This window comes from Spironucleus salmonicida, chromosome 6, assembly GCF_000497125.1.
Source record: "Spironucleus salmonicida strain ATCC 50377 chromosome 6, whole genome shotgun sequence".
NCBI lineage: Eukaryota > Fornicata > Diplomonadida > Hexamitidae > Spironucleus > Spironucleus salmonicida.
The window spans coordinates 794,466-810,241 of NC_090601.1; the positions used below are offsets into that span (position 1 = coordinate 794,466).

At 45.3% G+C, this 15,776-nt stretch overlaps 9 protein-coding genes and 1 pseudogene across 9 annotated transcripts; 7 read left to right on the forward strand and 3 right to left on the reverse strand. All coding sequences in view use genetic code 6, as the record gives it.

Annotated features, from left to right (window-relative positions):
* Positions 1-646: 646 nt before the first annotated feature.
* SS50377_26060 (Cysteine-rich membrane protein 1) lies at positions 647-1,699 on the reverse strand (the record flags this gene model as incomplete). The annotated part of the gene is made up of 1 exon (XM_067909881.1): positions 647-1,699. The coding sequence occupies one exon, from the start codon at positions 1,697-1,699 to the stop codon at positions 647-649; it is 1,053 nt and encodes a 350-aa protein (XP_067762637.1).
* A 334-nt stretch (positions 1,700-2,033) lies between these two features.
* Positions 2,034-2,978, reverse strand: SS50377_26061 (Cysteine-rich membrane protein 1; the record flags this gene model as incomplete). Its single annotated transcript, XM_067909882.1, has 1 exon — positions 2,034-2,978. The coding sequence occupies one exon, from the start codon at positions 2,976-2,978 to the stop codon at positions 2,034-2,036; it is 945 nt and encodes a 314-aa protein (XP_067762638.1).
* Positions 2,979-3,871: 893 nt separating this feature from the next.
* On the forward strand, positions 3,872-4,168 carry SS50377_26062 (Cysteine-rich membrane protein 2; annotated as a pseudogene).
* A 341-nt stretch (positions 4,169-4,509) lies between these two features.
* SS50377_26063 (Cysteine-rich membrane protein 1) lies at positions 4,510-5,631 on the forward strand (the record flags this gene model as incomplete). Its single annotated transcript, XM_067909883.1, has 1 exon — positions 4,510-5,631. The coding sequence occupies one exon, from the start codon at positions 4,510-4,512 to the stop codon at positions 5,629-5,631; it is 1,122 nt and encodes a 373-aa protein (XP_067762639.1).
* A 334-nt stretch (positions 5,632-5,965) lies between these two features.
* Positions 5,966-7,018, forward strand: SS50377_26064 (Cysteine-rich membrane protein 1; the record flags this gene model as incomplete). Its single annotated transcript, XM_067909884.1, has 1 exon — positions 5,966-7,018. The coding sequence occupies one exon, from the start codon at positions 5,966-5,968 to the stop codon at positions 7,016-7,018; it is 1,053 nt and encodes a 350-aa protein (XP_067762640.1).
* An 815-nt stretch (positions 7,019-7,833) lies between these two features.
* Positions 7,834-9,186, reverse strand: SS50377_26065 (uncharacterized protein; the record flags this gene model as incomplete). Its single annotated transcript, XM_067909885.1, has 1 exon — positions 7,834-9,186. The coding sequence occupies one exon, from the start codon at positions 9,184-9,186 to the stop codon at positions 7,834-7,836; it is 1,353 nt and encodes a 450-aa protein (XP_067762641.1).
* Positions 9,187-9,196: 10 nt separating this feature from the next.
* Positions 9,197-9,547, forward strand: SS50377_26066 (uncharacterized protein; the record flags this gene model as incomplete). The annotated part of the gene is made up of 1 exon (XM_067909886.1): positions 9,197-9,547. The coding sequence occupies one exon, from the start codon at positions 9,197-9,199 to the stop codon at positions 9,545-9,547; it is 351 nt and encodes a 116-aa protein (XP_067762642.1).
* A 2,443-nt stretch (positions 9,548-11,990) lies between these two features.
* SS50377_26067 (uncharacterized protein) lies at positions 11,991-12,314 on the forward strand (the record flags this gene model as incomplete). The annotated part of the gene is made up of 1 exon (XM_067909887.1): positions 11,991-12,314. The coding sequence occupies one exon, from the start codon at positions 11,991-11,993 to the stop codon at positions 12,312-12,314; it is 324 nt and encodes a 107-aa protein (XP_067762643.1).
* Positions 12,315-12,739: 425 nt separating this feature from the next.
* On the forward strand, positions 12,740-13,711 carry SS50377_26068 (Cysteine-rich membrane protein 1; the record flags this gene model as incomplete). Its single annotated transcript, XM_067909888.1, has 1 exon — positions 12,740-13,711. The coding sequence occupies one exon, from the start codon at positions 12,740-12,742 to the stop codon at positions 13,709-13,711; it is 972 nt and encodes a 323-aa protein (XP_067762644.1).
* A 1,790-nt stretch (positions 13,712-15,501) lies between these two features.
* SS50377_26069 (uncharacterized protein) lies at positions 15,502-15,768 on the forward strand (the record flags this gene model as incomplete). Its single annotated transcript, XM_067909889.1, has 1 exon — positions 15,502-15,768. The coding sequence occupies one exon, from the start codon at positions 15,502-15,504 to the stop codon at positions 15,766-15,768; it is 267 nt and encodes an 88-aa protein (XP_067762645.1).
* Positions 15,769-15,776: the final 8 nt, after the last annotated feature.

Genomic DNA, 15,776 nt, shown 5'->3' on the forward strand with positions numbered 1-15,776 from the left:
GGAAACATTCATTCTAATACTAGGTCACTTCCGCGCCCACTGCGCCAGCCACCGCCAGGACCGCGATCACGATGCCCCCGGGTAGCTTGTTGGATGAAGACTCCTGGGCAGGTAGGAGGCAGAAGGACCCGACCTTGGTGAATTCGGAAGCGCAGTCCTCGCACTTGGCGTCCTTGAGAAGGTAGCCGTGAAAGTGGCGGACGGGGAGTCGAAGCAGGTGAGCTGCAAAAGGGGGAGCACTTGATTCTGTAAAGTGGCCCTACTCGTTCAGATTAAGAGGGTGAGCCTCGTCTGGTGGAAAATGTTATAATGACGTTTAGTGTATATTGATTAGTAGGTAATGAATAATAATTTGGAATAAAAGTTTATATTGAAGGGTATAATAATTAATAATAGAAAAATAGTATACAATTACTAAACCAAAAACTTCAACTATATAATAGTACGTATACAAGAAATAGCATTTTTATGTTCTAAGCCAGCGGATTAGTGTTGAGATTAGGTTCAATTAGCTTATATTAGCAAAATATAAATATTGATGGCGCCTACTAGTAAGCTACTATTCTTAATTGGCTCCACACAAAATTGAGTAACCCGTTAGAGCTAACGGACTCTAGCTTATCTGAGGTTTCCCAAAACTACTAAATCACTTCAATTATTGCTTCCTAGCCTTCTTGAGGAAGTACAATAGAATACAATTGCCCACACCGCATATGACCACCAAGGCTGCGATAGTGATGGCCGTGATCTCCCCGCCAGAGATACCACCAAGAGCGGCCTCCTCGGATGACTTGAAACAGAACTCTCCTATCTTAGTGTAGTTACTTTTGCATTCCTCACATTTGCCTTTCTTAAGTACATAGCCTGGCAGGCAGGTGCCGCAGGTTTTGGGGGCCTTGGTGGTGCATTTACTGTTAGCAAATGTGAAGTTTACAGTATCTATGCAGCCTGTGCAGGCATCAGGGGATCCTGATTAGCAGCTGCAGAACTTGTTAGCGCAGTTGTTGGGGTCAGGCTTCGGGGGCTATACGACAGGGCAGGTGAAGCAGTTCTTTGCTACTCCACAATTGCAGGCAGTCTGCTATCCTTGACCTCCACATGGAACATTTTTTGTACTAACGCATGCTTCGTTGGCATTTATAAGATCACATTCTTTAGAGCAGGTATAATCGGTGTTCAGCTCATAATCATGATTGCAAGCCGTGCATCTATCGGCACTGGTGCAGGATTTACAGTTCGTTTCGCAATTATTACATCTGTTCCCTGCTTGCAAAATATTGCAGAACTTACTGTCACCCTTACATGGAGTATCGGCATCGCACTCGTCCTTGTCGCATTTGGTGTCCCTGATAACGAAGCCGTCGTTACATACTGTGCAGGTTTCACCATCGTTATTACATGTTTTACAGTTCGCTGGACACGCCTTGCAGGCACTAGAGTCCATTACATAACTATCATTGCAAACTGTGCAGGTTTCAGCTGCGGAACAGGTCTTGCACCCGGGGGAGCAGGCCGAGCACTTATCGGTGTCCAGGAAGAACTCTGGTTGGCAGGCTGTGCAGGTAGCTAGAGCGTCCTTAGTACAGGTCTAGCAATCTGCAGCAGTGCATTTTAAGCAATCTTATGTCTCATCCGTAGCTTCCGTAGGACAAACAAAGCCTGCAGGACAAGGAGATCCCGAAGTGCAAGTTTCTGTCATTTTGGGGTGGTATGAAAATGTTATTTTTTATACGAAACTCATACTCAGAATCCTACTTTTAAATAGGTATATAATATAAATACGAAAATTTTGAAACGTATTGTTACCTTATTAGGTGTATATTACTATACTAACTAAAAATAGTAATATCTCCAAAAACTGCTTTGGAAGGATATTTTAGGATATTGGATATTCTGGGACATAATTTCATATTACCATATATCTAAAATAAAACGGAGAGCTGAATCTGCTTTAATGTCATAATAATATAATATGCAATTTTTAGAAACCCTTGCTGTATTGTATCGGCTAAGTATATGATGTTAGAATACCCTCACTTCCGCGCCCGCTTGACGAAGTAGTAAGCCAGACCGCCGCCCACTGCACCCACCACCGCCAGGACCGCGATCACGATGCCAGCCACGGCGCCTCCGGAGAGCTTGTTGGATGAAGACTCCGGCACGGGTAGGAAGCAGAAGGTCCCGACCTTGGAGTACCCAGGGGCGCAGTCCTCGCACTTGGCGGCATTGAGGACGTAGCCGGGCAGGCAGGTGCCGCAGGCGGTGGGGGCCTTGGGTTTGCACTTTGCTGAATCTAAAGTGTAGTTGGTGGAGTCAATGCAGCCAGTGCATACTCCTTTAGCTCCATCAGCACAGGTGCACAGGGGGTCGTCGCAGGTTCCTGGGGCGGGTACGGGAACGACGGGGCAGGCGAGGCAGTTCTTGGCATCAGCGCCACAATTGCAGGCGGTCTTCTGGTCTGACACACCGCACGCGACTCCGGCTGCACCGGCACATGCCTCGTTTACCTTGGGGTCGGCGCACTTGGTGGTGCAGGTCTGGTCGGTGTTCATCTCGTCGGTGCCCTTGCAGGTGGTGCACTTAGTGAGGCTGCTGCAGTTAACGCACGGTTCTACACAGTTTACACAAATGTTTCCTACTGACTTGATCTAGCAGAACTTACCATTAGCACAATTATTTGTATCATCGCACTCGTTTACGATCACACCTTTGACCACACAAACATCAGCCTCACTTTCATATCCTTCGATACACACCCTGAACTTATCAACAGAATCGCAAGTAGCGCAGTTACCAGAACAGGCAGTGCACCCGTTACCTTCCAGAAAGTACGTGGACTCGCCTTATATCAGTACGAGTAAACTGAAAACGCGCGCACGACGCTTTTCGCACTTTTACTACCCCTCCTTAACTGATATAACGCTCAAAAATTCCGCAAAAACGAAATCCGCTCCCTCGAAGTCGACCCCAAAAGTCATTTTTACGCGCCCTGCGAATAGTCAAATTTTCACCTCTAGAACCGCGTAAACTGCACTCCTGACCGATATAACCCATACACTGCTTATTAGCATTAATATTTGCTAAACACGCTCAGCCAAAGCGATAACGAGCACCCGAAAATTTAACATGCTGGAAATCGCAGTTTGCGCAGTTCCTAGCAGGCCGAAACGCGATTTTCACGCGATTTGCAGCGCTTTAGCACGTCAAGTTTCTGGCTGAAACTGGAAATTATGAGTGCCAGAATGCGACGATTTCGCTGCGGGTTTCTCGCGTTTTGGAAGGGAAATTGAAGTTTTTAGTATGATATAACGGGCACCTCCGCAATTCGGTGAGACTGGAGATTTCAGGGCTGAGAAGACAGTATGATGCTAGATAGGCAAAATAAGGAATATTCGTATTCTCTGTCGGAACGGTTCAGCGCGTAACGGGTAATAGTGCAATGGTGTAATGCAGAGTAGTAGTTAATATGCATGATAATACAGGTTAAATGGTGAGAAATGTGCTTCTGAAGTTAAATTGTGGTGGTGAAGGGCGTGTAAGGGGCGTTTGTGAGGCCAGCGGTTTCGGTTGTGGAAGATAAAATTAGATTACATGATAAAATAGGCAGTATTAAGAAAACGGGAGATGAGTTGTCAGTAGGTTTAGTCTGCCAAGGAGTGATAACAGGTAATGAGTAAATATGTTTTAGGTGGACAGGGGCAGGCAGTTAGAGTGGTGTCAATAAGTGCGCAGGAATTAAGGCAAATGAGGTATGGAACGCTGCTGGCGGGGCTGATGCCAAGAACTGTCTCGGTTGTCCCGTCGTTCTCGTACCAGATGCAGGAGCATGCACCGATTACCTGTGTACCTGTGATGATGGAGCTACAAATATATGACCGGTTGCATTGACGCTACCAACTCCACTTTAGATTCAGCAAAGTGCAAACTTAACGCCCCCACCACCTGCGGCACCTGCCTGCCCGGGTACGTCTTCAAAGAGAATAAGTGCGAGGAATGCGCCCCTGGCTACTCCAAGGTCGGGGACTTCTGTTTTAATGACGTAGACCCATCCTCCGCCAACAAGCTATCCGGGGGCGCCGTGGCGGGCATCGTGATCGCGGTCCTGGTGGTGGTGGGCGCAGTGGGCGGCGGTCTGGCTTACTACTTCGTCAAGAAAGGTAAGCAGTGAGGGTATTCATATACGCCAGTGCGGAGCGTTCCGCGGGCAGCTTCAGAGCATGCATGGGCGCACACCAGCCCAGCGGGGGGCAGGGCGGCTCCCGTCTGGTGGCCTGGCGGGCGAGTATATTAGCCAATATACGTAATTTCAAAACCACTCCAAAAACGGTTTCAACAATTTGAGTGATTCGCGACAGGATAATTAGGTAGGCTATCGTGATTGTATTACTATAATAATACTCTGCAAACCACAATATTATGTTCGAATCTTTATACTTGCACTCTGCGTTGTGGTGTATATAAGTATCCGCGCATGTCCTAGGCGTGAAGTCGAATTCCCACTCCACCAAAATGCCAGAGACGTGCAAAACTGGTGCAGATTGCCCAGACGGCTTTGTTTGTCCAGGAGAACTAACTTCTATGTCATAGGACTGCGCCAAGTGTACGGTAGCCGGTTGTAAGACCTGCACTAAGGACGCTCTGGGCACCTGTACGGAATGCTTACCTAGGTTCATTTTAGATGGTAGCGCATGCAGCGCCTGTTCCGCGGGGTGCGGCACTTGCACTTCTAGCACCGTTTGCACAAACTGTGACGACGGTTTCATGTTGAAGGATACTGCGTGTACCGCCTGCTCCGCCGGCTGCAAGACCTGTACTGCCGCTGATACCTGCACAGTTTGTAACGACGGTTTCGGACTTGCCATTGGTGCCTGCAAAGCGTGTCCGGCGAACTGTAAATAATGTGATGCTGGTGGGACCTGCTCGGCGTGCTACGATGGATTCGTTATCAAGGGCACTAAATGCGACAAAGACGAGTGCGATGCAGAGACTCCCTGTAAAGCTGGAAAGTTCTGCAGTATGTTGGCAATAGGGAACAGATGCACTGATTGCTCTGGCGATTGCGGCAACTGCAGCAGCGCAACCCAGTGCACCACCTGCAAGAATACTCATGAGATGAACACCGACTAAACCTGCACCGCACCTTGTGCGAATTTACCTGTAAATAAGGCCTGTATAAGCTCTGCTGCCGCCGACTGTGGAACTGATAAATAGCAGACCGCATGCAATTGCGGTGTTACCGCCAAGAACTGCCTCGCCTGCCCCGTCGTTCCCGTACCCGCCCCAGGAACCTGCACCGACCCCCTGTGCACCTGTGCTGAGGAGGACAAAGAAACCTGCACTGGCTGCGTTGACGCTACCAACTACACTTTAGATTCAGCAAAGTGCAAACTTAACGCCCCCACCACCTGCGGCACCTGCCTGCCCGGGTACGTCTTCAAAGAGAATAAGTGCGAGGAATGCGCCCCTGGCTACTCCAAGGTCGGGGACTTCTGCTTTAATGACGTAGACCCATCTTCATCCAACAAGCTCTCCGGGGGCGCCGTGGCGGGCATCGTGATCGCGGTCCTGACGGTAGCTGGCGCAGTGGGCGGCGGTCTGGCTTACTACTTCGTCAAGCGGGCGCGGAAGTGAGGGTATTCTAACATCATATACTTAGCCGATACAATACAGCAAGGGTTTCTAAAAATTGCATATTATATTATTACGACATTAAAGCAGATTCAGCTCTCCGTTTTATTTTAGATATATGGTAATATGAAATTATGTCCCAGAATATCCAATATCCTAAAATATCCTTCCAAAGCAGTTTTTGGAGATATTACTATTTTTAGTTAGTATAGTAATATACACCTAATAAGGTAACAATACGTTTCAAAATTTTCGTATTTATATTATATACCTATTTAAAAGTAGGATTCTGAGTATGAGTTTCGTATAAAAAATAACATTTTCATACCACCCCAAAATGACAGAAACTTGCACTTCGGGATCTCCTTGTCCTGCAGGCTTTGTTTGTCCTACGGAAGCTACGGATGAGACATAAGATTGCTTAAAATGCACTGCTGCAGATTGCTAGACCTGTACTAAGGACGCTCTAGCTACCTGCACAGCCTGCCAACCAGAGTTCTTCCTGGACACCGATAAGTGCTCGGCCTGCTCCCCCGGGTGCAAGACCTGTTCCGCAGCTGAAACCTGCACAGTTTGCAATGATAGTTATGTAATGGACTCTAGTGCCTGCAAGGCGTGTCCAGCGAACTGTAAAACATGTAATAACGATGGTGAAACCTGCACAGTATGTAACGACGGCTTCGTTATCAGGGACACCAAATGCGACAAGGACGAGTGCGATGCCGATACTCCATGTAAGGGTGACAGTAAGTTCTGCAATATTTTGCAAGCAGGGAACAGATGTAATAATTGCGAAACGAACTGTAAATCCTGCACCAGTGCCGATAGATGCACGGCTTGCAATCATGATTATGAGCTGAACACCGATTATACCTGCTCTAAAGAATGTGATCTTATAAATGCCAACGAAGCATGCGTTAGTACAAAAAATGTTCCATGTGGAGGTCAAGGATAGCAGACTGCCTGCAATTGTGGAGTAGCAAAGAACTGCTTCACCTGCCCTGTCGTATAGCCCCCGAAGCCTGACCCCAACAACTGCGCTAACAAGTTCTGCAGCTGCTAATCAGGATCCCCTGATGCCTGCACAGGCTGCATAGATACTGTAAACTTCACATTTGCTAACAGTAAATGCACCACCAAGGCCCCCAAAACCTGCGGCACCTGCCTGCCAGGCTATGTACTTAAGAAAGGCAAATGTGAGGAATGCAAAAGTAACTACACTAAGATAGGAGAGTTCTGTTTCAAGTCATCCGAGGAGGCCGCTCTTGGTGGTATCTCTGGCGGGGAGATCACGGCCATCACTATCGCAGCCTTGGTGGTCATATGCGGTGTGGGCAATTGTATTCTATTGTACTTCCTCAAGAAGGCTAGGAAGCAATAATTGAAGTGATTTAGTAGTTTTGGGAAACCTCAGATAAGCTAGAGTCCGTTAGCTCTAACGGGTTACTCAATTTTGTGTGGAGCCAATTAAGAATAGTAGCTTACTAGTAGGCGCCATCAATATTTATATTTTGCTAATATAAGCTAATTGAACCTAATCTCAACACTAATCCGCTGGCTTAGAACATAAAAATGCTATTTCTTGTATACGTACTATTATATAGTTGAAGTTTTTGGTTTAGTAATTGTATACTATTTTTCTATTATTAATTATTATACCCTTCAATATAAACTTTTATTCCAAATTATTATTCATTACCTACTAATCAATATACACTAAACGTCATTATAACATTTTCCACCAGACGAGGCTCACCCTCTTAATCTGAACGAGTAGGGCCACTTTACAGAATCAAGTGCTCCCCCTTTTGCAGCTCACCTGCTTCGACTCCCCGTCCGCCACTTTCACGGCTACCTTCTCAAGGACGCCAAGTGCGAGGACTGCGCTTCCGAATTCACCAAGGTCGGGTCCTTCTGCCTCCTACCTGCCCAGGAGTCTTCATCCAACAAGCTACCCGGGGGCATCGTGATCGCGGTCCTGGCGGTGGCTGGCGCAGTGGGCGCGGAAGTGACCTAGTATTAGAATGAATGTTTCCACTTTTACAAATTCCTTCAACAAAACTTAAATCTCTTTACCCAACCCTAATATATACTACAAATGACTTTATAATTTTTACTCCAAATATCGCTAACCTAAATTGATTATTGCGAGAAAAATGCGTTGTTCTATCAATAATAGTTGTTGTCACTCCATTAGAATCATTTTCAATGGAAACAGTAAAATTTAGTTTCGCTATGATAGCCTTTTATTTTACGATAATAAGTATATTTAATATACACTTTTTACTATCTGGATTCTATTATTTTGCACCTAAAAATACATTTTCGCAAGTATTAATATAGGCAAGCCTATAAATTTTACTGGTTCTTCACTATTACGCAAGACTCAATGCTCCACCTTTTGCAGTTCACCTGCTTCGACTCGGCCCCCTCCGCTTTCACGGCGCAGCCACTGGCGTTACAGTCCGCCATCTGCCGCTACCTGGACGGCCGGTTCGCGGTTCCCACCCTCACGTTGGGGCGAACGGTGTTCGTCGCCAGCAGCATCGCCTTCTCGGCCACGAGCCCGCTGGTGCTCCGCCTCGAGTGCCCACCGCCCTCTGCACTGCCGCTGGATGCAGATAGCTGCCGCGCGTGCTAGCAAGGTCGGCAGCGGGCGTGCCAGGATGCGGCCCTGGCCTCCATAGCGAGTATCCAGTTCGACTTCCACGCCGAGCAGGTCCAGATGGCGTTCTCGCCCGGCATCTACCTGGTGCAGTCGCTTGACGCGCGGAGCTGCCTGCTCGGCTACACTATTCGCTACTTCCCCGAGAAGATAGTCTTCACCGGGCCCCGTTCCTCTGCCTGCTGCAGCTTTCCGACGCCGTGAGGGCGCTGATGGCGCGCAGGAAGTGCAAGCCCCCGATAGGGAGCGTGCCCCAGGACTGCCCGTGGGTGCAGCTCGTCGTGAACGGGGAGGTGCTCAACGTGGCGAACAGCAATCTGGAGAGCGCGGTCCACTTCCAGCTCGCGGTCGCGGTGGAGAGGAATACCGGAAAGACCGCCGCAGTCGACATGCCGGTCGCCTCTGCCACCTACCTCACCGGTGAAGCGCTGGTAGAAGAGCTAGAAGGTGACGCCGACTGCTACTCGGTCATCTCGCTGAGCGCCTTCCAGGACCATGTGAACGTCACCTTCGCCGCCAACGCGGGTGCGGTGAACTGCCAGCAACACGTCTACGACCGCGCTCTGCTGCAGATCCAGGGCGTCACGACGCAGTTTTACAAATTGGTCAGCGAGGTGCCCAGCCTGCCAGAGTGGAACGGGAGCGTAATACTGAATACTGCGAATGCGGAGAACGCCACCGAGTTCGGCGGGAACCTCACCATCGCGCTGGACGGCAGGCGGAGCGCCTAGTACCTCTATATCTAGTATACCAGGGAGGATACCACTCTACTTGAAGAAGACTCCAAGATAAGCGACACAGGGGATGTACCGCAGCCCAACCCTAATTTTGTTCGACCGTTCCACTTCCATAGCGGCCCAGCCGATCCCCTGGGTGGACCGAAACCAGACCATCTCTGTGACAATGATCGCGGTGTCCCCTACTAGTTCGTGTGGGAGCAGCGGCCTTCAGATGTAGGCGGGCAGTACTGCTACGAGATAACTAATGTAAAATCGAACGAACTAGCTGCACGAGAAACCGGCGGCGCTGTATGTGACCATTGACCATAAGTTCCTGGCAGATAACCTAGTTCTAAGCGCCCGACTTCCATAAATCTACTGGAAGCAGATCCTGGTTGTGCTTATCGGTGCGACATGGTTTAGTTTTAAAATAGCTGTACTCGGGTATGCGATCGTGGAAAGCCCTGTAGGTAAAAAGATAGGTGAAGAAGGCGCAGCTGATGTTAAATGGGTGATAATATTTGATTTTCTGTGACCTTCAGAGTCTTTAGTGAGGAGGAAGGATGTTTGATACCAGATATCAGGAATAAATAGAATGGGTATCATTGATGGAAAGCAGTAAGTGTGATAAAATAGCTCAGAGTCAGAGTACCAGAAGGGGGAAAGGATAGCTGCAAATATATGATATTGGAGAAAATATTAGGTTGATCATGATGTGAGGGTGAAAGTTATGGCTTGGAACAATTTACTAGAAAGGCTAATAAACTTGATCTCGCAGAAATTATGGTAGGCCTGATGCTTGAGAGCCAGCTATTTAGGCTGTAGAGATTGCTCAAATAGGGTATAAATAGTAAATTATAGGCTAAATGGGATGGCTAGTTATGCGATTTGCTTGAGTTTGCATTAGATAATTAGATGATAGTTCTATGATTATACTAATGCATATTTACGGATAAAAATATCGCTTTAACGCAACATTGCAAGCAAATGATCTTAGTACACAAATTGAGCCAAAATTTCCAAGATAGAATCTAGATTCATGCTGCACTAGCGCGCAACACGATTGTACTCAGGAACAATAACAGCCACAAGTTTTTCATCTACCCAATTGCAAATATGACAATATTCAGTTCATTGGTCGAAAAGTGAGCTGGAACACATAGCACCTTACCCAGAAACCTTATATGCCTAATAGCTAGAAGAAAACCGCAAAATAGCTAGCAGAGGTTTCATTTTTACGAATGAAGTGGAAAATTTATTACTTATGGTACAATATACTCTAGAGCATCAATTCGGCAGCGCGCGAGTCATATCCAGATGGTATCGAAATCAAGCCATTTAGACGCACGTTCCATAATTATAATATGCAATATTGATCGTAATATGGGTATTCTTAGTATTTCCCAAATCTACTAAACGCCTTGCCAGCCCACGGCGTCCTCTTTTCCACCCTCCGGACGCGTAACACCCGGCGAGTCGCAGCTGTGTCCAATATACCCAAATCGCAATTATGACCCTCCAACCACCCTGCATCACCCAGTTACACCAGACCGTCCAAAATCCTCCCGTCGCTCCCCTGCACACCCAAAACCAGAAACCGCAAAAACTCCAGAAAATGCTGTCTAGTTCATTCCGTTCCGCGCTCCGAGCACCTGCTAAGAGAACGTCGCTGAATCGCTTCCATGGGCGGCATTTGCATGATCGCTCTTCGTGGTGACCAGATACGATAACCTCTAATAAACTAACCAGCAGCGTCTGCAGCTGAAGCTTGTAATGACTATTTAGAGTGGCGGAGATTGTAATTAATAGATACGATAGTTTATGTGGAAGGGAAAAGATGCCGAGTTGGAAGTGCACAAACTGCTCAAATTGACGTAAATCGTGCATTGCACCCGCCAATGCGCCGCATTAGCATGGAAATGCTAGAAAGAGTTCTCGGTTTGATGCTAAAAAGTGTCTGTGCAGGTCGAATTCAGAGGGAAATGCTGGCTGCACTTTCGTGACGCTCAGTCTAAATTTACAGTTTTCTTGCTTTCAGGTTAATTGGAGCGGAGTTGGTTTTGTGAGATAAGAAGAGGGCAGGAGAGCGCGGTACGGATTCTGGGAATTTCGAGGTCCTATGTGCGCTTTGGAGCGGAGTTCGAGATAAAATTTAATATGCTTTATCAGACAGTTCTGGAATTGCTGGGTTGATAATATTACTTGTATCTGAAGTTCTGCCCGTTGGGGGAACTAATAAAACACTACCTTCTGGAACTTACTTACTGCTGTAAGGCATATAAATAACATGATGGCGCCAATTTAATAGCTTTCAGCACTACCAATCCACCAGGTTAAAATAAGCTTTCCTCAGTTAAAAATAATCCTAATGCTCCATTTGGTAGTAACTTGAATTTTATCACGTGCGTAAAAGTGCACATATGTAAGTATCTTCCCTCAGTAGCGCATCTCTCATGCCTGCAACGCTTAGCCCATCGTGGATACGCTTCGAGCAAATCGGTAGCTTTTAGTCAGAAAAATAAATCTACCCATTTTTGGATGAGATACAGGATATGCCTTACATTCCTTCTACACCTATTTAGTGAATCATAACTGCACTTCCCAAACTATCACGGTACGATGGACCTTGAAAGGAGGGTGCTTATCTAGGGCAGTACCAGGAGCCGGTTGGAGGGTTTAAATAATGTTTGACGTGAGATTAGAAAATTAGCATAGTAGTACACAGCCTATCGCATGCAGCTAATCAGCCAATTTGGTAAAATTGCAGTGGAGAGCCACATAAATTTTAAAGCAGCAGTCGCAACCTGCACGCCTGGAATTTAAGTTATGTGAAAAGATAATATAATGACTTTGATTGCTATGCTATCAAATTATTGCAGCTGCTGGGCGTCAGAAGGCATGGCAGTAGAGAATGGAAAATACCAAATATGAGAAAATGTTTATATAGTATATAATACAAGTATACTTTATCTCGCAGAATGACTGCTGGCTAACTGGGAGCCGAAGTGGTTCTGCGGCCTTGGCGATGCTGCAGTGGTGCTGAGTTGATTATGAGGTTAGTGGAAATGAAGCTGCAGATGGTTCGGGAAAATGTGCTCCGCTGCGAACACGGCTTTGGCCACCCGTGCGACCAAGTAGGGAGGCGCTGGTAGGGTGGTGCTGTAGATGGGAAAGGAAGCACAGTGGGGTAAACTGACCTGCTGATTAGTTTCGAGGCGCTGCAATATTTTAGATGCACCGATTCAGCGATCGTCTATGTAGCGATAGCTGGTGGGCTGGCTAGTTTCTAAGCCTTTAACTGAACTTGAAATGTTTAACTATATGTGCTCCTTGTGGCTAGTGGGCCAAGTATACTCAATTTACGTACCTGAATTCCAACTCCTACTACCCTCCCCATTTTCCCAATGTTGTTGCACGCCTTATCCGCGAACTTGTTTCCACCTAATATGTGCACATTAGTGTGTATTTCTGCATAATACCTGTTTTTGGTATTGTGATGTGAAAGTAATTTGGTATTATATATTATACTCACAACTTATGCAAATTATATTACATTTTATATATCATTAATTAATGCTATTCGTTATATTAATATAGTTTTTCTGAAGTAATAAAGCGGACAATAAGGTAATAATATTAACTTTTATTTTTTGCAATTATCTTCAGGTATATAATTAACTAATATAGGGATTTTTTTTGAAACTGTATCTTTATTAAAACACCAAGAATGGATGAAAAGTGTGATAACGCTACAAAAGTTTGCCCAGAGATGAAGGCATGCCCAGTTGATGCTACAAGCGATGTCCCAGCTGACTGCGTCGACTGCACATCTGGTGCAGAACATTGTGTTGGATGCGCTATCGGTTCAGTAGATGTCTGCAGCGCATGCGCTCCTAAGTTTTTCTTGAATAGTGAGACCGCATGTATTGCCTGCTCTGCCAACTGCATCACCTGCTCCACCGCTGAAAAGTGCACGGTATGTGCCGATGGATACGAAGTTAAGGCTGATGTTTGTGTAGTCAAGGGCGCCATCGTCAACGAGTGCGATGACAAAACACTTTGCATGGATGGTAAGTTCTGCGAGATTAAGTCTACTGGAAATGTCTGCTCGGATTGTTCTGGTGAGTGTGCAAACTGCAGCAGCGCTACCAAATGCACGACCTGCAAGGCTACCCACGAGATGAACACCGATCAGACCTGCACCGCACCTTGTGCGAATTTACCTGTAAATAAGGCCTGTATAAGCTCTGCTGCCGCTGACTGTGGAACTGATAAATAGCAGACCGCATGCAATTGCGGCGCTGCAGCCAAGAACTGCCTCGCCTGCCCCGTCGTTCCCGTACCCGCCCCAGGAACCTGCACCGACACCCTGTGCACCTGTGCTGATGGAGCTAAGGGAGTATGCACCGGATGCATTGACGTCGCCAACTACGACTTTGACGATGCCAAGTGCAAGCCCAAGGCCCCCACCACCTGCGCCACCTGCCTGCCCGGTTACGTCCTCAAGGACGCCAAGTGCGAGGAGTGCGCCCCTGGCTACTCCAAGGTCGGAACATTCTGCTTCCTACCCGTGCCGGAGTCTTCATCCAACAAGCTCTCCGGGGGCGCCGTGGCGGGCATCGTGATCGCGGTCCTGGTGGTAGCTGGCGCAGTGGGCGGCGGGCTCGCTTTCTACTTCATCAAGAAAGGTAAGAAGTGATATTTTACTTTTAGATTGGTTTGACTTAAGGTTGGGATAATTTGGTTTATCAATTATAGACAGCAAATAAGTACTAAGTGATAAATCTTAACTGGGATTGTCGTTAACTTCTTCTATGCCTACTAAGACTGAAGGTGCTTATTTTGATACTAGTAACTGAATTACTAGGATAGTGAATGCACATCGGCTAGCCCCCCATTAGGTATGGCTACCCTTATTTCATGTGCATACGACTGTGCTGCATAAATGGTCATTGCCAGCCAATAAGTCCTGAATTTAGAACTACAGTGCGGTATGACCAACTAGGGAAATACTGGACGCTATGCTTCCGTAAATTTATCTGAGATATCAACCACTATGTTGGCTCTATGATATATTTAGTCTACTAGGAATCCAATCAGCTTAGGTATTTATATCGAAAAACGTTTAGATAAAATTTTCATTTTTGTTTCTGAAGGTTAAGTAAATGATTGAGTTTATAATGAGTCCGTTAGAATAATAATATAATTTATACAATAAAATCAACAATTACCATTTAATACAGGTTTGATATATAAGCGTATTTAAAAACCTTGAATGTTACCTCTCATTATACTTTACAAGTTTAGTTAGCAATAATATCACTATAATTATAAACAAAATAATTATTTATCTATTGTATACGATCTTATATGTATCGGTCCGTAATACTTTATTGTATAACGCGTAAAGTGATCATACTGAATTTGAAGAACTAGCAAGTACTAGGCTGAGTAACAAACTCAGACAAGAGCTAGATTTTTGTTTATTAGGTATATACAAGCTTACAGTGATAATATTATAATTATTTACTGGGTGTGGGCCAAGGATAGTACTCATAATAAAATTATGCATTTCTAAAATGAATATACTGATTATAGTATAATACACTAATAATTGAAGTAATTTATCGGAAAGGTTCGCCAGCACCAGTAATAACTATATTAAGTAGCAAATAAAAATATTGTTAAGCTGAATAGTTGTATTGTAATCACTAATCGGCTTCTTTGCAAAATGTATCTTATTAATACTCATTATGTATTATTTTATTACACAGCATAAACAACAAAAAAGAAGTATTAGTATAAATTATCAAGATATACATCATTTCAGGAATACTCATAATTTTTAATATCTACATTTCCAATACAACAATAAAGTATATATAGGGTCCAGCCTACTACACAAAAAAAATGGACAGCATCCGGCTAGCCCACGACCTGACCGTCAACGCCATCCTCCAGCAAACCAGGCTCAGCCCTGAGGCATATCATAATTTGAAGGCCTACTACGAACGGCAGAGCCCCAGAGGCGACCTTTGCGTTGCCGACTACCTGCCGTGAAGTGTTAGGCGAGATCCCATATTTAAATGAGTGATATAGAATTTCAATAGTTTATATTATTGATATACACTTTTAAAAGTAACTCCTAATTCAATTACGCCTAAATCTTGCAAAGATTAAAATTGGTTATTTAACCTACTTTCCCATTTAAATTATATATAGATATCTATCTCAGCCTCATTAATATTATTGATACAAAATTTTAATTTCCTCTTAGTTCTATAGCGTTATCAAACATTTTATTTAACAAGCACAGCTTATTATGAAGAATTATTATCAAATGACTTTTACGGCTTTTTTCTAATAATAAACAGTTACTTATTGAAAGTTATATACATTTTGGAGTCGTAAAAATTTCTATGGATTATGTACTTTGCCATCTAGAATCGCTTACTCTGACATAATAAAGTCGACATTTTAAATTATTAAATGGGAGCCAGCAAGTCATACGTAGAGGCCATGGCAGATGCTCTGAGTGAGCTGGAAAAATCGTGTGATACAAGTGATGTAGCTAATAGCGAAAGTGCAATAAAATAGCTCGTTTTCTGCCCTGAAACCAAGAACAACACCACCTCATTCTACCGTGACGACGAGGCGAACAGGATCGACCTGAGCCCTATCCAGTCAATTTTTAGCGCGATTTCGCTTCTAGAAGGCGAAGAGCTCATATACTTGAGCGAAGCCTCCGCCGAGTGAACAAAATT